The sequence below is a fragment of the Microcebus murinus genome, chromosome 15 (genome assembly GCF_040939455.1).
Source record: "Microcebus murinus isolate Inina chromosome 15, M.murinus_Inina_mat1.0, whole genome shotgun sequence".
NCBI lineage: Eukaryota > Metazoa > Chordata > Mammalia > Primates > Cheirogaleidae > Microcebus > Microcebus murinus.
In genome coordinates, this window is record NC_134118.1 from 29592432 (window position 1) to 29614359 (window position 21928).

The window sequence follows — 21928 nt, forward strand, 5'->3', positions numbered from 1 at the left end:
AACACAATCATCCTTACTCTGGAATATATGAAAATCTTCTCCTGGAAGAGGATGGGTAGGTCAGTTCCCTGGAATCTCAGTAACTGACTCAAAGGAGATAATTCTCGAAATCTCTCAGGAGCAATACACCATCACTAGCCTCTAAGGCTTTTTTGCTATGTTATCATCCTTTAATCAAGTATGCCAATGCTCTTTGCTCAGAAAGACCTGACTTTGCAGAAATGTCAAAATATTCATGGATATTTGTTTCCCAACAGGATTATCAGGAAACAGCCACAGAGGAGATGGGATTTAAGATATGTTTGAAAAGGGAAGCAAATATTCCTTTGGAGAAATTGAATACACAAAACCAAAAATATGAGCAAGCCCTCACTTTGGCCATAGTGTTCCTGTGCCATAATGTTAAAAATTAGATTAGACAGAGATATTGATGCTGGTTTGTGAAGGCTAGGAAGTAACTTTTTTGTTCGAATGTAGTGTACCTTTTAATGGTACCCACCAATCCTTGACAGTGCAAAAGCATCAAGGATCAGAAAGCTCTACTTATCTATCTTGTGTTTTTAATTTGATTATAATTTAATCTATACATCTTTGCCAATTATGAAAGCAAAATATGTATTTTCTGAGATATATAACTAATTAATAAAAACTCAAAAAGGGTCATAATTATATATATTAGACAATGATTTTTCAATTAGTGTCCTCAGATTCTCAAAGATTTATAAGTTTTTTTAATTTCAAAAAGTCATCTATGTCTTATAAAAATTTAAGACATACTATTCTAAAAATAATGATGAGTCTACAATCCATAAGTTTTACAAGTGGTATGCAATGTCTTACTGAATGCACAGCAATCAGAGAAGAAAATATCCCCAGGAAACAACTTTAAATAAAGTTCTTCCATTTTGCTATTGGTCAGGAAGTGGGCCCCAGCCATGTGGGTTGACAATGGGTGGCGGAGGCTGTGGGTTTGTGAAAGGCATCACATGTTCAGAGCCCAGAAGCAGGATGCCACTAGGAATGAGCAGGGGTTGCTACAAAATTGGCCGTCCTGATTAAGGTACATGATAGATTTACCTGTGTGTTCCTGCAATTAGTCATTTCTGTCTGGAATCTGGCAATTCAGGCAACTCGCTCTTTTCCAGCAATATGAAGAATCTAGAATCATCAGGGAATAAGGTCCAAACAGAGGAGAACTAGAGAAGTGGCATTGTATTTTATTATGATTTAGGACTGTGCCAAGCCACAAAAGAGAAGCTCACGCCTTGAGTGTAATGAAGTATTTTTCATCTGTCAGTAAAATTGGGATTATAGTACATGCATTACAGTATTATTTGAATATTAAATTTTGTGATGACCGTAAATTACTTAAAATACATACTGCCACATAGCAAGTTCTCAGTAAGGATTGTCATTGCTGCCTTTAGCCTATTATCATTCATTTCAAATACATGGAAATGCACTTTGAATGCTATACATTTCTACTATTCCTTTGAAAAGGAAGACATTTTGGAGAATTCTCTCCCTATTACTGTTGCTGGTCTTTCTTTATTCAATTCTTGTAGACATTATTATGAATGGCTAAGATCCAATGACCACTTTCTCAGTGATCACTGATATTCCTTATTCTAAAAATTGGCATAGTGCTTTTAAAGGTTTTTAATCAAATGCTTTAGATTTTCCCTCCTCTAGGCACATGGTGGTCCTTTTGGTTAGGTTGAGCAATGTAATTAGTTTTGACAAATGAAATGTATTATGAATGGAAACACCCAAGTTAGGTGGCTGATCCTTCAGTTTGGAAGACTGAGTGAAAACAGTAGATATCCTCCCAAACCCCTCTGGGAAAGTAACATATGTGAAACTAAATCTTTAATTTCTAGCCACTAAGCCACTAAGACTTTAAGTTTTATTTTCTGTTTTGTTTTATTTTTTTAACTGTATCATAACAACCTGTCCTGTTATAATTATTTATTTTTAATGAATATGGCAATTTCCAGTGGAATTCAGTGAAACTATTCATTTGAATAAAGAAAATTGCCCTTTCAGAAAAACAAACCCTAAAATGAAAAATGCTATTTATTTCTGTCATAATAACCGAAAGGATTCAGTCTAGAAAACGAATCAATATTTAACTTAGAGAGTCAGTCAATAGCTTAAGAAGTTAATTTGGCGGCCATATGTAGAAAGTATTTAAAACGGGTAAAACCAAAGGAAAGAAAGCAAGCCCTTTAAAAGGCTACTACAGAACAATGATTGTGCAGCAGGAACAATAACAAGAAATGTGGAAGTTTAAGAAATCTGACACATAAACTGATAGAATTTGGTGCATGATGGTAAAAAGAGTTTAAATGCAGTGATCTTTTTTTAATGGATTGTAACAATTTAAAAATCAATGACGAAAGAAGAAATCTCTTTGATTAAAACTTTCTTTTTTTTTTTTTTTTTTTTTGAGACAGAGTCTCACTTTGTTGCCCGGGCTAGAGTGAGTGCCGTGGCGTCAGCTTAGCTCACAGCAACCTCAAACTCCTGGGCTCCAGTGATCCTTCTGCCTCAGCCTCCCGGGTAGCTGGGACTACAGGCATGCGCCACCATGCCCGGCTAATTTTTTATATATATATCAGTTGGCCAATTAATTTCTTTCTATTTATAGTAGAGATGGGGTCTCGCTCAGGCTGGTTTTGAACTCCTGACCTTGAGCAATCCGCCCGCCTCGGCCTCCCAAGAGCTAGGATTACAGGCGTGAGCCACAGCGCCCGGCCTAAAACTTTCTTAAATCAGTTATTTTCAATGTATATGAAGAAAAAATTTTAATATATGATTTTATGTGTTCTAATATTTCTAAAACCTAAAGTATTTTAAACAACTTACTTTGAAGTTTTCAGACCTATATTGGCAGCTACGTTGTACAGGAGGGATTTTGCCCTGATATCTCACTTATCCCATCTGTATGCTTGCTTTTATTTTTCTCATTTTAGGAAGGTTAAGATTTTTATAATACAAAAGTTTCTTATACATCTATTTATTTTATAGTTAAGTGGACATCGTTCAAAATAATATTTTTTCTTTATTTTGTTTAAGGAAACAGAAGTTTCTATATTAAAATTAAGCAAAATTAATTTCAGGATTGCAATTAGCTTAATAATATATTAATTTTGAGGAGGGCAATAAAGAGTTTATGCAAACAACTACCAGGAAGAAAGAGATTCATTTCATCTCAGAATAAAATTACAGCTCATGCTATTCCATGATTGCATTATCCAGGTCTAACCGTGATGTGTTCTGTTTAGGTGATCACCCTGGCCAGTGGGAATGTGCCACACCACACGATCCACACCCAGCCAGTGGGAAAGCAATTTGACAGAGTGGATGACTTTTTCATTCCTACCACAACACTCATTATCACTCATATGAGGTAAGTGCTAAGTTGAGTGATCAAATTTTTTAGCTTCCTTTCTAATTTTAATAGACAGCCAAGTGAAATCATAAAGAAATGTAGTTACAAAATAAATATACCCATTAAATTGCATATGATTTAGCTTTGTCCCACCTGCTTGATGAACTCTTATTTATCATTAGTGATGAATTTCCCATTAAATGCTTTTTTATGCCTAACAGAGAAGTGGATATAAAAATATGCAGTTGTGTTTGTGAAATCAATTTAACAAATAATATTTTTCCCAAATTATCATTAGGATTCTACTTACTAGGCTTTTGAAAAATGATAGAATTTCCAGGAAAAATAAATAATTTAGATGATAGAATCACTTCTCAAATGGAGACATGTTCATTTGAACTTAGCACGATGAAACAGTCACAGCCATACAAATCTATTTAATAAATGTTTACAACACTTTTGTATTCTTTTGGTCATATTGAAGTTTATATAAAATTATACTAGAAAGTATAGTAAGTTGAAATGTTTGAAATCTTCACTTTGAGAAAGCATGTTGGTTTTTTTTCTTTCTATGAATTTACAAGAGATGAAAAAGTAATATTAACTTCTAGTGATAACACTCCAAAGATTCATAGAAGTGGTTTAAATGGTTGAAGAGGAAGAATTTTGATGTATCATGATTTCAGTGTTATGTTTCTTGAGAATTTATTGAAATAATTTTAAAATACTTGCTTAGCAATGTTAAAAATGAATCTAAACCAAGCAGATATTTTGTCCTTTTACTCAAGTGAATTCTGATATGTGGGAACTGCTTCATTACATTATATGAGCCATTATTTGATTCTTGTGTGTATTTCCTTTCTTTGCATTAACTTGAAAATTAAAATTATATCATCTAAAAACTAGAGTTGTTAGAATAATGAAAAAGTGCAAAATGTGACTTTGCAATAATAAAAATCGATTTAATAAATCAGAATTGTGATAGAGAATAAATTATTCCTTGGAGAGCCAAGTATGTTTACAAAGAGTTTGATACATTTGTCAAGCAATTGACCATTATTTTGGAATGCCTATTATGTGCTCAACAATAAAATGATTAAAAGGTCACAATTATTACATATTTATGGAAAATAAGTTATGGAAATTGCATAATATTTGAAAAATATATATGTCAAAGTAATAATTTTTAGGCTTTGAATGTATTAACTCAAAGCTGAAAAAAATCAGCATTGAGCTGAAATGATACCATTTGAAATAGTATTTAAGGAATATATATTTTTCCATTCTTGGGATACTTCACTTAGTAGAATGGGTTCCAGCTCTATACAAGAAAATACAAGAGGTGCTATATCACCATTGTTTCTTATAGCTGAATAGTACTCCACAATATGCATATACCACATGTTATTAATCCACTCATGTATTGATGGGCACTTGGATTGTTTCCACATCTTTGCAATTGTGAATTGTGCTGCTATAAACATATAAGGATCACATTTACTGGGTATTGGGTAGATGGGAGGGGGGAGGAGGGGATGAGTATATACATACATAATGAGTACGATGTGCACCATCTGGGGGGTGGACACGCTTGAAGCTCTGACTGGGGGTGACGAGGGGGGCCAAGAGCAACATACATAACCTAAACATTTGTACCCCCATGATATACAGAAATAAAAAAAATAAAAAAGAATATATAAACTTTTTACAGTTATACAATGAGAATAAAATTTCATTTAATTGGCTTTGGGTGTTATGGTTAGTAAGTATTCCTTTGTTATTTTCAAGTTGTTGATAAATCGTTAGTAACCAACAATTAAATAAGCAACACTTGCTTTTATTTATCTGATTCACCTATTCCCTATTACTTATTTAATATACTATCATTAACTTTGCTTATTTTTTTAAAAATGTACTATACATATAATTTCTTGGGGCAAAATTCTAGTATCCAAGACACTAATAGACTTAATTGTGCCTATTTGGGGGATATTTTTCTCCTGTAACATGTAAATCGCATCATTATGTTAAAATAGTTACCAGAGATGAAAGTATAGACTTTGGCTGCATGCAATAAGTGTTATGTGTAATTCTGTGTGCATAGATATAATTGATGTATTGTCAGAACACTGCATCTCTTTAGGCTCTAAATGATTATTAAGTAGCTGGAGTTGGGGCTTATAATTAGCAAAATATCCAAATAATGTGGCAAAACATAAGGCATAATTTTATTTTAGCTATTTCTAGATATTATAAAAAAGACTCAAAAGGATGCTTGAAGATATTTTTAAGCATCTTTTTTCCTTTTAAGGATCTGTAGTGAAATGTATAGATGTTTTTCTACTATTTTATAAGTATTTAATTTATCAAGAATAAAAAATTAAATTATAACAATTCTATGTGCATAGAAAAACCCACTTTAATGAATATGAATGATCATAAAATTTCCTATTGCAATTTAAAATAATTATGCCTATTACTACAGTGAATAGTAGGTAGGAGTAAAAATTAACATGCATTTCCAAATATATGCTGTTAAGTGTGTAAAGTATTTATAGTATAACAAGGATTTATTCCACATCAGGAGCACCTGAGTTGTTTGATATCGCCTTCCTCTTACAAATTTCATGTAATATATTTCTAACCAAATTGATGCGTGTTTAAATATGTGTTGTTGACATTGAATCTTTATGAATTGTGTTTTTCATAATCTGACATTACTTTCTGCCTGTTATTCTGGATAGATATTTCCATGCCAAGCAGAAGATTTGACACATAATATGTTTTTAATTAATATTAGCTTTCTCCTCTGCCCCTGCATCACATTAATCTGCTTTTCTCTCAGATTGCTACATCTTCATTTCAAATAATTTATACCTCCAATGTCTGAAGAGTTCCTGAACAAGTGTCAGGATTTTATATTCTTAGTGCCTAAAAATCGGTAGGCACTTCATTTATGTTTCTCATAGGCACAAAAGTAAAGAAGAAAGAAAATGCTACACTATTTCCTAAACCAGATTACATAGTAGTCAGGGAAAAACTCCGTTTTCCATGTACTGGATTTCTTAGTGCCTAAAACAGTACCAGGATTCAGCAAGGGCTGCATTTAGAACACAGGAATTGTGTAGAAGTGGTAAATAGCAGTAATAAAAATTCTTATCTCCTGTCAGACAAATCTAAGCCTGAATGTCCCAGCAACACCATTCACCATTGTCCATGGTGACCTTAGCCAACATACTTCACTTCTTTCTAAGGAATAGAATAAAATAATGTTTGAGTATTGAGTTACCCAGTAATAGTTGTCTAGACTAATCATAATCTACACTGGGACTCAATTTTGCCAAAAGTCTATTTTTCCCTGCCTGGTTTCTTCTCATTTTTTTCTGCAGTTATTTTGTTGTTGTTGTTGTTGCTGTTTCTGTGCTTAAAATTCTCAGGCTTTAGTCTGTAAAGTAAATCAGGACTGAGGAATTTAAGAATATTAAAATGGATATGTTAATTTGTTTGTAGTAGTAAGTTCACTCTGTATTTGTATATTAAGTTAAGCATATCAAAACATCATGCCATATGTATTAAATATGTACAATAAAAAATAACATTTAAAATCCATTTTAAAAAACAAACTTATACTTTAAAAAATGAATCAATTTTCACAAAATTTGAGAAGTTCACTTTTAAGGAATGTTTGGAATTCTAGGCACTTTAAAACTTCTTGAGATCCTGAGTTAGGTTCTTTTTGAATCTCCTTAGGAATTTGAATTTTAGGGAACCAGTTTTCATGTTCAAAATATCTGAGAATGAGGGCCTGGAACATCTGCTCATTCAGAAATCCAACTGAAATCTGTCCCATTCCCTGAGCAATACGACCTATGCCATAGACAGCAGTTTTATAGAGTAAGAGCTTATCAGTGAAAATATCCCCTTTGGGTTTTATTTACAGCTTCCTTTACCATAGAAATGTGAGCCCCAGGTTGGGAATAAGCAGATACACCAACACTATACTACATTTGACCTTAATCTAAATATACTTTAAACTATTGAGCTTTGTTTACTGGACCAAGCTTCACTCCCTGCCTTTTTCTTTCCTGAAGTTTAACTAAATGAAACGTCCTAGTAGATGACAGAGAATATATTATATTCCTGTCTGCCAAATAGCTCCAGCTACTTGCTGAGCTTTTGAAAACGACTGACTAAATGCTGACTAAAAGTTTATTTTAAAAGGTTAATAAAACTTTGTAATACATATTTTCAATATATCAGTGTGAATTGTTCAATTCCCTCCACTCCCAATTGTTGTATGAAAATTTTAAGTAACTTGAAATTTAGTTAATAAAACAGAGATGATTTTCTGCTATTTATTGAAATTGTATTGAGTTAAATCACTGGGATTTTTTTTTTTTGCCTTTCTGTTTTTAAGTAAAAATAATTGTTTTTATATTTTATGATTTGATAATTTACACAACACTAGCTCCATTTAATAGTTTTTAAATAATATATTTTTCAAGTTAGTAATTCATTCCACATTTCAGTTAACTGGCAATGTGTATTAACTAGACACTCATTTCTAGACCTGCAATTAGTAAAAAGAATTAAATTAAATTAAAAACCTCAAACTTCAGCAAGATATTAATAAATATAAATTATAGTTCTAAAGTTGAAGAAATCATGCAGTGCAAAAGGAATATATTTTGCAATGACAAAAGAAATGTAAATTTGTGATAGACTTTCAATTTAGATTCCATATACAATTATACAGATAGATAAACTTAAAAGATAGATGTCAACAATAAAGAATGTAATTCTTATAAGAATCAATTCTATTTAATTTAATAAAATTTGAAATAATTCATTACCTTTTTAAATAAAAAGTGCTGTACAAATGAAAAGCAAAATGTTTCATCATTTTGCTTGTAATTAGTATCCAAAGAAGTAAGTTATTATACAACCCAATTGTCAAATTAAATTGAAATACCATTACATGCAAATAGATGTATTTTAATAATATTGTAATTCTACTAATCTTAATTTGTAATGACATAGCTAATGCATGGGGGATTCAGTGATTTGCTATCAATCTTTTGAAATTAGCCAAGAAATAAGAAAGTAATTAACAAACAAGTTTATTATGTTTCAAAAACAATGCTTGTGTTAAACCTCAAAGCAAGTAAATCTTATAAAGCATGGACATTTAATAACTAGTTGTTTCATTTTTGGTAGCATTGTGAAGAGAGAAAAATTTAAATGTCAATTTTCTTATGTGTGAACCACCTGCAGCTTACTGTGCAGGTGCTATTAGAATTTGCATACAAGAAATGAAGCACAATAGGTTTGGCAGTGATATGTAATGCTATATTTTGTTTTAATATGCATATATAAAGATTCTAGAGGGGTAAGGAGAATTAAGAAAAGAAGAGGAGAAACTAAGGAGGTGGCAGATATCAAGCAATGAGTGATGGAACTTTTCCATAGAACCTCCCTCAAAAATTCTTCGATAATCTTTCCTGAGAATGATTTATTTTCGGTAGTAGGGCAATGAAAGTGAGAACCACATGGAGGCCAATGTGATTCAGAGCAAGTAAATGTGATGAAGCTTAGCGCAGGATACCAGGAAGGACAGAAAGTATAATCTACAACAAGCGCAAGAGTTATCAGAAGTCTTTCCTACAGCTTTTGACCTGAGAAGAATAAAAAGCAGTGGAAGGTGGGTAACAGCAAGATATTTTCACCTCAATTGCAAGGGAGCAGCTAACATTTGGATTATTTGGTGTTATAAGTAGAAATCCTTTAAAGTTCACGCTGACTAAAATAATACCTTTGATACAATTTAAAATAGGTGCCATTTGATGAAAAAAGATGTATTTATAGCCTGTCCGTTGTAGCACCTGCAAATCATTCCTTTCCCATCTCTTATCTCTCCCAGTTAGAGTTTAAGTAGAAACAAATTTAATCCAATCTAGCTGAAATATGTCAATGCCAGTTGGCACAGAGGGCACTTAGAGTAAGGACAAGAAGGAGATGATTCAGAATTTATGTATCTACTCCAGGACTAGTCCTGCAAGTAGTAAGGGAAGGCAGTCACATACACAATACCTGGAAAGGCTTATCTACCCTTGAAACCACTCCTCCTCCAACACCATTTGATCCTATTGCCTGGAATTTCAAACCACTTCTCTAATTGCTTTGGGTTACATTTCTTTAAAAAAAAAATTGATCTTTAAATTGTTCCTATTTCTTGAGAGGAAATTGAGCATTTAGGAAATTAATATATTTGCTATTGTCAGTTTTCTTCACAGGTTGATTGATTATGCAGTGTCTTAATACTAATGTTTGTACTTGGCAGGGAGTGTGTGTGTGTGTGTGTATTTATTTCAACCAATGATCAATTACGTGATAAGCAGTAATGTGAATAGAGTATATTTGTAAATCAGTAATAGGGGTCCCTTAAGCAACAAGCATTTATATAAAATCCTGACAATTCCAGTTCCCACACCCCACTCTTCCTCTGAATTTGACCTGCTAAACAAAACAAGTAAATGAATAAACAACTAGTGTTCAAAAAGTTTCCACGTAACTCCTTCTTTCTTCAACACCATAATGCAAGATGACATTGGTTTCAAATGAATATCTTAAATTGGGTAGGAATTTCATGGCGAGTGCACCTCAGTGTTACTCTACAATTTGGGTGGGCTGGAACACATTCCTTAGGAGGTTCAAAAACCAAATGAGTGCTAAGTGTGTAAGGGTTCAAGTAGCTAAATTATTTACTTGGAGATAGTAAGGGGCTAAGCGTTTACTTTGTTTCAGATCAGTCGTAATCCCTGCACAGCCAATGGCTATGGCCCTCTGCAATAGATGAAGTAAGCTGACATAACAAGCAGGGACACCAGTCTGGCGAGTGGTCTGTAGCACTCCTTTCCTGTTATAAATTACAGCAAGAAATGATTAAGAAGGGGTTGGGTTTGATGTATGTTTCTTTAAACCTCCTCCAAGGGAAAAATAAACATTCTGTGAAAGTGAAAGTGAAAGTATATCATTCTCCTCCATATTTTATCAAATCTGTTAAAGCAAAAATTATATATATGGCTAGCCATATATCAAGACAACTCTAATCTTGTGACTTGATTCATGGGCAGGCCAGGTGTACGGAGATCCAATTTTAGCACTAAAATTGTCTGGTTACATTGAAATCCTACCACATCGGAAAGAAAAAGATTAGTTGTTCAATGGCATTTTAAGAAAAATTAAATCTCAGGATGATAGGCTACAATTAAAATTGTTTCAAAACATGGTTTTTAGTTGAATATCTCACCAAAGTCACAATTTGGTGAGGTGCCTTTTTATTTTATTTTTTTACTCCATTCATCCTTATATGCTACTTCCTCTCCCAAAGAAAAGTAAACTAACAAACAAAAAGAATTACAAATATCCCAGGAACCAAAATTCTCTCTGTCTCAAAGAGCAGAATATCTGAAACATTTGTGAGTTCTGAAACTATGACCTCCTCTTTCCCCAGTTTGTTTTAAATTCTTCACTCTCCCTCTCCACTCCTCACGAACACAAACTCTAGATTGTCATGACCTGTTATCTGGTGGGATCCTTACCTTCCCAGAGCCTAGTGCACTATCTGGAAACAGAACACATTCATAAAATGTTTATTAAATGAAGTATATGGCCAAGGCGGGGGAATCGCTCAATGTCAGGAGTTAGAGACCAGCCTGAGCAAGAGCAAGACCCCGTCTCTACTACAAATAGAAATAAATGAGCTGGACAACTAAAAATATATAGAAAAAATTGGTCAGGCATGGTAGCACGTGCCTGTAAGTCTCTACTGGGAGGCTGAGGCAGAAGGATTGCTTGAGCTCAGGAGTTTGAGGTTTTTGTGAGCTGGGCTGACGCCAGGGCACTTTAGCCCAGGCAACAGAACAAGACTCTGTCTCAAAAAAAATAAAAATTAAAATTAAAAAATGAGCTATATACATAAAGTTTTATGTATGTGTATGTACATGCATATGCAAACCATTGTTAGCAAACCTTCCAGAATTCTTATATGGATGTAAAAGACTGGATACATAAACATTAGATAACTTTCTTCATCTTACTGTGTTTCTAAAGAAGCTCGCACACCACCCTTCAAGTTTTGATCTACAATGCCATTCTTCCCATTTTCATTATGTTTGCCAGGCTTGCTTTTATTTTAAGTAATACTTTCAACCTTATTTTACATGTTAATACAGCTCACACACTGAGTGTAAAATACTTAAACAGAAAAACACTAAGTGTTTAGTTTGGTGTTTTCATTATTTTTTGAGTTAAGAGACTCCTGTCTGTTCCCCTTCTTAGCCTCTGCTCTGTGTTAACTGTGCTCTGTTCTATCTGAGCCTTGAGAGAAAAAAGTCAAGTACTCAAAGTGGATGAACCAAATAGATCATCATTTCTTTTTACACAGCTTTTAATTTTTTTTTTGTAGCCCACATTTGCTATGTAATGTATTTGTTGCATAGGTAAATGAGGTTGGATTTAAAGAGCAAGCTATTTTTAAAATATGGTGATTTAATTATTTTAAAAAGGAAGAGTTTTATACAGGTTTTATTAGTAGATTCTAAGCTCTAGAATTTAATAAAGCCTCTGTATAGGCTTATTCTACAATAATTTTTACTGACGAAATCAATGGAGCACTAAAAACATGTAATTTAGAAACATTTCACCTTGCAGATCTGACTCTTGAGTTTTATTATGCAAAGTAAAATAGCTCTTGCTTCCTCACTCACAGATCCTTAAAGTGTTGAGTTAAACAGGGTAGTCCATTTGACAGGACCTAATATTTCCCTTAAGAGAGAGCTGTGATATACATATATAGCAAATTCTATACTTTCAAATTTCTACTTTTTTTTTCCATATATGATTTTGGGTTTGCTGACAATGGTAAATGAAAATTATTTAACCATAAACAAGTAAATTATATGGTTAGAGAGATTATTTGACTCTGTTTGCTCAGGAATAAAAACACCCTCAGATAATAATAAAGATGCATAAAGAAATCTATCAGAAGTTAAGATACAATGTAATTAATACACCACAAGAGAGGGGCAGAGCTCATTGTGAGAACCTAAGCAATTTCTTAGATGAATTTAATGTGCAGGTCGCAGGGCCTATTTCATACATATATTTAACACAGTAGACTATAATATTTTGAATCAGGCATATAAAGCATTAACTAGTTCTCATAAAATTTGTATAAAGCAAAGGATAATGTATATTGAGGTTTCTAATTCTTCATATTGTTAAATGGATATATTATTTTTCTGTTGAAGGAAAAGAACACATGATATATTCTATCATAGCCTCTTTATGATTTCATGAAATTTTTCTTGATGCAATTTTTATTTAAATGTTAAAATTTCAAATAAGGAAGTATACAACATCAGACTAACTCCCTTTTGAATTAAAGAATCTTGCTGTGACTCAACAGAGGAACATTATTAAATAAATATTTTTATCTTTGGGAACACATGCATAAATTAATGATTATCAACAAAACATTTTTGAATTGTTTTGTGAATGTGGCTAAATGCTTATTTTATATACATATCAGTTTTCAATTTTGTTTGATCACACAGCAAGGTTAATTTAAATGTAAAATTAGTGGTGGTAGTTGTTTGTGCCATCTTTGGATATGCAACATTAGTGTCACTGATATTCTCTATGTTCACAATGATCTGAGACTGTAAAAAGTGTTCACTGTGAATCCAACTGAGTTAATATTTTGTATCATTTAAATTTAGTTGTAAATCTGTAGATGCAGCTTCACTGTAGCTATCTAGGTAGAAAAAGTATTAGCATGAATCAATCCAAGAATATTTAGACACTTCCTTTTTTCATTTAAATTAAATTTTATTTTATTTCATCCAAGTATGTTCACTTATTAACATTTACTTGTTATTTACAGTGTTTTATTTCTTGCTTTTCTTTTTGAAAAATGATTATGCAGTGAAATGTCAGATTTTAGAGTTCTTTAAGATTGGATCAGACAAACATGAAGTATATAAAAAGGATGTCATGGAACCTTTAAAATGAATTTTAACAAAGAAATCCACTAAATTATTAAATATGTGGAGAAGCTGTCTATTATATCCAAACTTTCATCTGTCACAAGTAAAACTATTCAAAATAACAACATTAGGCAATGCTATTAGGCTTTGGTGTATCTCAAAACGATAGCTTCAGAGGAAATAAAAATGATGGGTGTTAAGGAACTCTTAAAACTGTTTATTTGGATTACTTATGCTTAAATTTTTCTCTGTATTTGTTTAGAACGAGTTTTTTTTTCTATAATATAGAAACTTTTCTCTATTTAATTATTTTTTTTCTACTTTTCTCTATTTCTATTATTTTGCTTACCAAACCCTTTTCTTTTTCTGGGGGGTGGGAGTGGATGAAAAAATATTTATATATTTTCCTTAATGTATTGACAACTGATTTTCAAGGAAAACAGTATAAAAATTACAGTAACTTTTTTTTTATGTTATGCTGTTGAGCTTATTTCTATGCTTATGAAATTTTGGATGCATTAATATAGGTTTAACTTTCCTCTTTTTAATATGGCAATTTAAAACAAAAACAGATTCAAGGATTGAATATGTTATGAAAGTAATGGTTAATTTATGTAACTGAAGCCAAGAAAACTCTAAAATAATCTACATTTTTTTCCTAAAAAATGTAAATCACAATTATCTATCAATTTTGAGTGATGGGAAACACTTGTTTATATTTTTATTAACACATATATTATTTAATTTCTGTTTAAAAAGTTGTATTAATATAAAATACATACTGAACTTTTGAAGAATTATTGATCAAAAACTCAATAAAACTCATTTGACTGATACGTGAATATAATTTGAAGGTAGATTATTAGTTTATGTTGGAAGAGGACAATAAATATTTGTAGTTGATCATAAATATACACATATTTAATTGGCTAAACACATCTTCATGATTTCTTACATATAATCTTAATTCATTTGGTAATATTTTACATCAAAAATCTTTAGCTCTAGCTAAATTATTTTTCACAAGAGGAAACAAAGTAATCTAATTCAAAGAGATTTAACTGGACACAAATGACTTTTTACAAAATAGATGCAGAACAAACAGAAACCATTTGGCAACATGCAGTCATATGAGATGTACATTATTTTGATTACTTAATATTTTATGTTTCATGAATTTTTAAGAGATATCTTCTAAGGGCATCATTTTATCAGAGACCTTGTAAAAATTGAGGTTACATTAACTTATTTATTTCATTTTTTATTTCCTGAGTCTGACCTTCATCTTGCCAACATAAAGTTAAGATATTGGATATGTTGATAGTCCTTTTGATACTTATACCACTAATCTGGTTTTATTTATTTATTTATTTATTTATTTATTTATTTATTTTGAGACAGAGTCTCACTTTCTTACCCAGGATAGAGTGAGTGCCGTGGCATCAGCCTAGCTCACAGCAACCTCAAACTCCTGGGCTCAAGCGATCCTACTGCCTCAGCCTCCCGAGTAGCTGGGACTACAGGCATGTGACACCATGCCTGGCTAATTTTTTGTATATATATTTTTAGTTGGTCAATTAATTTCTTTCTATTTTTGGTAGAGACGGGGTCTCGCTCAGGCTGGTTTTGAACTCTTGACCTCGAGCAATCGGCCCGCCTCAGACTCCCAGAGTGCTAGGATTACAGGCATGAGCCACCACACCTGGCTCACTAATCTAGTTTTAAATTGATCTGTTTTGCCATCTTTTATTATTTAAAATTCTTGAAAACATTTTTTGGACTACCACAATATTTGGGTTTGCAGAAGTGAAATAAATTATATTTATTCTTCTGATTTGAAAAGTTGTTATTAAAATTTCAAATTCATTAGGGAAGGATTCTTCATTACTGTATTTATGCAAGTAAAAAAATAATGAAGTTCAATTTTTCTTGTAAGTTTATAATGTAAATAATTTACAGAAATGCACTATTTTATAGTAAACTTAGAGTGATTTTAGAAGTCATGTACAGAAATAATTCAAGAATTTGGACTGTAGTAGGAAATAAATAACAATTTCAAAAAAAGTAGACCAGGTATGTGAGAAAGTTACCAGAAATAGAGACATTATACTACCATTTATTCATATTGTCTATCATAGTTTCATCACTAATTTCTAACATTCTTCTTGTCCTATGTACTATAATTGCTTAAAGTGTTTCTCTATAATTTTTTTTATTTTTAATATAGAGTTTAAAGTCTGTGTTTATAAATCAAGTCTGAGTTTTCCATTTACATGTCTTCTGATTTTAATACTCAGTTTTAGGCCGGGCGTGGTGGCTCACGCCTGTAATCCTAGCACTCTGGGAGGCCGAGGCAGGAGAATCTCTAGAGGGCAGGAGTTCGAGACCAGGCTGAGCAAGAGCGAGACCCGTCTCTACTAAAACTAGAAAGAAATTAGCTGTACAACTAAAAACATATAGTCCCAGCTACTTGGGAGGCTGAGGCAGGAGGATCGCTTGAGCCCAGGAGTTTGAGGTTGCTGTGAGCCAGGCTGGCGCCACGGCACTCTAGCCTGGACAACAAAGTGAGACTCTGTCTCAAAAAAAAAAAAAAAAAAAACAATACTCAGTTTTAGTTTTTGTTCTTTTACTATGGTTATTATACATGTCAATAGTAATTAACAAACACTGAGCACTTACTCTATGCCAGACACTGAGGTAAGCAATTTTTATGCTCTGCCTCATCTAAAACTAGCAGCAACATAATTTTTTATCCCTATCCTACATATGGTGTATTACTTAAGAAGTGTTAGAACCAGACATAAACTCAGTTCTGTTCAAATTCAGCCTTACCAGTAAATACATTATAGTATTCGAGTCCTTTCTTCACTTTCAGAATAAAACCTGATGATTGCTGCACTCTACAAGTTATCCTGAACCTACCTTTGTAACATTCCCTACCCTCCCTTATGTGTTTTTGCTACAACAAAACTCAACTCCTCACAACAGACCTACACAGTATTCTCTCGCCTATCTGTATTTGTTTGCAGAAAACGTCATTTCTTTATTCTTTGCCTAATAAATCCTTCTAGGCCTATTTTAAAGCCATCTTTTATAAAATTTGTTACAATTTCCCTAATTGGAGTCCCTTGGCATTTTTAATTTTCATTATTTGTCATTTGTATGAGATGCAGGCAGAAGTGAGAATATGAGACCAAACAGACCTAGGTTGGAAACTAGATTTCCAGCTCCTTTGAGACCTTTAACACAGTATTTAATATCTCTTAGATCAGTTTGATTTTCCTCTTCCAAAGGTAAATGATTTCAGAAGGGAGAGAGAAAAAAAATATAGTGTGGTGTCTGCAGTCCCTGTAGACCCTGCAGTAATTTTTGCTGTCTGCTCATGTCTAACTTCATAAGGTCTGGTCATTAATCTGTTCCTCTCCAGTCTCCCAGACACAGCCCTAAGCTGAGCTTCTTTACCACTCACCTTATAAATAAATACATTTACCTCTTTCCTGGTTTTTTTTTTTTTCATATTTCTCACTTTCTCCATACTTAAATTCATCAAAGAGAGAACCACTGAATTCCTTTTTCTAAATTATACCTATGATGATCTAACCCTCCAATGAAAAGGAAAAAAAAATCCTAATAAACTTCCCATTGCTTATAGATTATGTCCAAACTACATTGAACCCCCCTCCTTTAGCAGCCCTGTCTCCTAATACTGATTTGCCCACAGCCTGTGGTCAAGCCAAGGTGAATCTGATTAGCTCCCATGCTTTCCTGCTTCCACTTAATTACTCATTATGTCTAAAGTGCTCTTTCCGATTCTAATTTAGATCCTCTCAATTTATATCAATCATCTGGCCAAACTCAAAAGTACTGTAATTAATGCAACTTTTCTTATTCCTCTAGTCACTTACAATATCGTTCTCCTGAGAACTTACTTCTTGTTGAAGGGATGCGATCTTACATCAGTTGTGAGCACACTTCATTTATTTATCCAACCAGGTTTCATTAAATATCACCGATTCACATGCCAGATGTAATTCCAGATTCCAATAGAAAATTGAAAAGAGATTTTGTTTTATTTTGCTATTGTGCTATATAAATACTATTATAGCTTAATAAAATTTAAAAACAAAAGATTTTTTTAAAAAGATTTTTTTAAAAAATAACTCATACTTTTGTTCATACTTTGGAACAATAAGGATATAGCTCCAAATTCATATTCTACCACCTACTACAGTGTGATTCCAAGTAAATTAAACTGTGGAATAAACTTTTTTAAAACAAATTAGTCTGCTAAGGATTCACATCTGTGTAGGTCTGTGTCTTCTGCATAAGTTGTTTTCCCTTACTAATTGAAGGAGTAGAGCACCTGACAAAGATATAGGCAAATTGTTCTTCACATTCTCTTTGGCCACAATGATTAGTTCCAGTATGAGCATGAGACCCAGTTAGAGGCCATATGTTGCAATCAGTCTTTAGCTAGGACTTTCAGAAGGAGACTTACTTTCTGTGGATGTTGCTTTAGACCTTCAGAAAATGGCAATTGAGAGATGAGCAGCTGTTTTCACACTGCGTAAGGTCTGGGTTCAAAGCCAAAATAGAAAGTGGCAGAGTTTTTCAGATTTAAAAAAAAAAAAAAAAGAATTATGAGTTGATTACTGTAAACCAAAATTCAGCTATTATTGTACTCATCCTAACTTCAGAATTTCTACCTGTGAACTCTCAAATTCCATTTGTTTTTAAAAAGTTTGGATTGGATTTCTTATTATCTTCAAAAGAAAGAGTCTAAGATTAGATTAAACTAGTGTTCCTTATGTTGGAAACATGCAAATTATCCACTTCACACTTTTTTGGGTTGACTGTAGCATCTTGTACAATTTCTGGCACACAATAGTTGTTTGACAAATGCTATTTTCCTTTTCCCTTGGGATGATAGATTGTTTGTCATAGTAGCCCTTACACTGGTTATAATAATTAGCATTTAATAAATTCTTGTTGAAAATTAATGCATTTAGAAAAGTTTCTTTAAATATCTGGCTAGCATGGTGATTCTTCATAAAAGAAAAAAATTACAGTGAGCGAAGTCCCAATTTGTACTTTACGAAAACTTCTGTATGGCCTTATGTGCTGCAGAGACAAGAAATTTCCAGTTATCAGCCACCTGCATAGCACGGTATGATGATAGCTCATTTGGAAGATACTTGGGTTACTTGAGTTAGCTCAAGAGTAACACCAAAGCTATAGGATTTCCATCTGTAGAAATTTTCTCAGTGTCTTTTAAATTACAACATGGAGCCATTGGTTCACTCAATCTATGCATCTATCCCTCTATGGCTTACACATATCCACATTTTTCCCAAGTGTTTTTAAAAGGTAAACTGAGTCACGACAAAAGTTTTAAAACGTGTATTTGAACAAACAGTGATGAATTGGGAGGCACCAAACTAAAAGTGGTTTGGGGCTCTGCTGAAGGCTCACAGGGGGAAGGCTTTTATAGGGTGAGCCAGAAGCAAAGCAAATTCTTGATTGTTTACAATTATGTAGTTAGTCTATTTGGTTTATCCCATTGGAAAGTCTTTAATTGTATAACTATAAATTAGTTGACAGTTTCTGATTGGTTAAGCTGACTTTCATTTCTCTTTAATACAATCATTTTTACAAGAAGTAGCCCAAGTTAAGTTTCACTTATGTTAACAAATAGCTCAAGATAAGTTTTGCTTATGTTTGCAAATCTAGCAAGGTCAAGGTTGCCTCCATGGCTTAACTGGCTGTGCCTGGTGAGGGGATTCTCAAGCCTGGTCTCCATTTTATTTTATTTTACCAGTGCTGAGAAGAAGAGAAAACTATCTAGGAATTTCCTCAACTGGAAACTTTTTATTTCATTTAGGATTTGACTGAAATTTATGATTGAAAAAACCCTGACCCCTGGGAATACTATAATTTTTGTTTTTTTCCACAAGTAGATTTTATTATAAATCTCCTAGATTGTTTGTTTAAAATTTATTTCATTCATGTAGTTGCCCTCGAGACATTTACTCAATGAATTTTTTTCTGGTTCAAAGCAATGTATATTGCAATGAATATTTCATTAAGCTTTTCAGTTTTCATTTAGTATCAACCTAAATTTTAGAAATGTATATTAATTGGTAAAATTTATAAGTAAGTTGGAACCTCAACCACCTTATGGCTATTTCTGCAAAAAGTATAATTATTTTAAAAATGAAATTTATTAAATTGTACCACAATGAAGAACAGTATCATCTATAGTTGACATTAAATATGTTTATCAAATAATTTATAAAGTTCAGGAAGCCTTGTTTACTTCTTTATTTTAATTTGGACTTTTAATAATGGTGCTGAAGAGAATTCTTATTCTTCAGCAAACAAGATATGGAAGAAGTTAAAAACCTAGGATAGTATGTGTTTGTTTGTTTATCAGTTATCGGCACTAATGATTCACACAATTGGATGGTTAGCTCCATGTACGCCTTATGTCTGACCAGAAATATTTAGAGAAAAAAAATGCTGTAACAAAGATGACATGGAAGATTTCTAACTAAATGCCTGTCAAGTGGAATACTGAAGGATTTTTTAAAATGTCAGTATCACATTAATCAAATAATAAATGTGTATGCTCATTAACAAGTATCAGGTAGGTAAATGCTTAAACACTCTCAAAATTTATTAGTTTAATAGGGATATCAACATCTACTCAAAACAAATTAGTAAAATACCTCTTGCAATTATGTCTATTGTGCTCAATATGTGTCACTGGTCAAAAACTGTAAGCATGAATTTTATCATGTAATTCACCACAGGCCCTTTGAGGTAAAACACCATTAGTGGTTGAAATCACAGCTATGATGGAGACCTTCATTTCCTCAAGGCTGAAAGGAGGGTGGTGGAAACAAGAATGTCTAAAATGAGAAGTCATTGAGATGTGATATCTGGCAGCTCCAGAGGCAGGTCAGTGTTGTTAACAGCATAACCAAGTCCGCAGCATGGTAGAAATTCATTGGGAAAGTCAGAACAGCATAAGGAAATCAAGTCAGAGCCTCATTCTGCTGGAAAATGAGGTTGTCAGAGAATTTCTGTAGAAGTAGGGAAAAAATAAAAACAAAACACTACTTTATCAAGTCCAAATATGTGATCCTACCCTCATTGTGCTCGCTGCAGAACTAACTGAAACAAAGACCTGTATGTGCGTCAGTCCCTTACATGCTCAATGGTGACACGTTCATTTTTAATGCCTTCTATGGAACATTAAGGCTCTCCTCTTTTCTGTTTAAAAAGGAAAGATAAATAGGAGCCTTGTCATTATGAGGTGGCCTGCAAAGTCATCTTTTTCTTCTCCGTAACTCTAATCATATTATCAGATATTGTATTGTTTGGCATTATATGCTCTGTCAGACCCTGAAGCTTCTGGAAATGGCAATAATCTATCTTCAATCACTTATAGAAAGTGTGCCTGACCAGGGGATGAGAACGTACTTAACTCAGAGCCAGCTCACTTTGGACTGAAGCAATCCTTAGGTGCACAAGAGTATATCTCTATAGCTAGGTGCATGTACAACTTAATTTCGGACTAATACAAATTTGAAGGTGTCATTTGATATAAGATGGCCCCATATGTACATATATTTGTACATATTCACATATACATGTATATCAACCAATCAGGACCTGTATGAAGCAGGTGTCCACCAAATTGTGGATTCTAATTGGTTGATGTGTGGGAACTATCAATTTTCAGATATTTTTAATAGGACTTCACAAATAACTGATCTTAATTAAGCACTTAATCTTTGCAAGGTGATGCTTTTTCCTTTGCATGTTTTAATACATTATTAATCATAAAAACCACATACTCTCATTGCATGAATTAGGAAACAGACTCACAGAGAAATTAAATGGCTTACTCAACACTATATGGTCATTAAATTGCGGAGCTGGTAGACAAGTCTGCCTCATCTGGTTGGAAGGCTACATGTTAGTCTTCTTAACCACTTTGCTCTGTTGTTGCACTACATGCTGCCAACTCACTCACCCTCAAAAATCAAACACACTCCCTTACCTCCATTTAAAATTTGCCTTTGCTTGGCTTACATAGTAAACGTTTATTTGTTTGTTTTGGAGGCATGTTTTAGTCAGATATATTTCTGAAACTTATTTTATTGGCAGTCTTTTGGTATGTATCCATCATTAATGTACAATAAATACTATGTCATATAAAAAGATAATGAATTGGCCAGGCGTGGTGGCTCATGCCTATAATCCTAGCACTCTGGGAGGCCAAAGTGGATAGATCATTTGAGCTCAGGGGTTTGAGACCAGCATGAGCAAGAGCAAGACCCCATCTCTACTAAAAAAATAGAAAGAAATTAGCTGGACAACTAAATATATATATATATGTATATATACATATATATATATATATATATATATATATATATATAAAGAAAAATTAGCTGGATATAGTGGTGCATGCCTG

At 32.9% G+C, this 21928-nt stretch overlaps 1 protein-coding gene across 4 annotated transcripts in view; it reads left to right on the forward strand.

The window, feature by feature from the left end:
* Positions 1 to 21928, forward strand: part of FSTL5 (follistatin like 5) — a 696991-nt gene that overhangs the window by 646555 nt on the left and 28508 nt on the right. For all 4 annotated transcript variants that reach the window (XM_012735602.3, XM_012735603.3, XM_012735600.3 and 1 more), the window contains one exon: positions 3288 to 3412. In XM_012735602.3, the coding sequence (XP_012591056.1) occupies positions 3288 to 3412 (125 nt within the window). The remainder of the gene's footprint in view (positions 1 to 3287; positions 3413 to 21928) is intronic.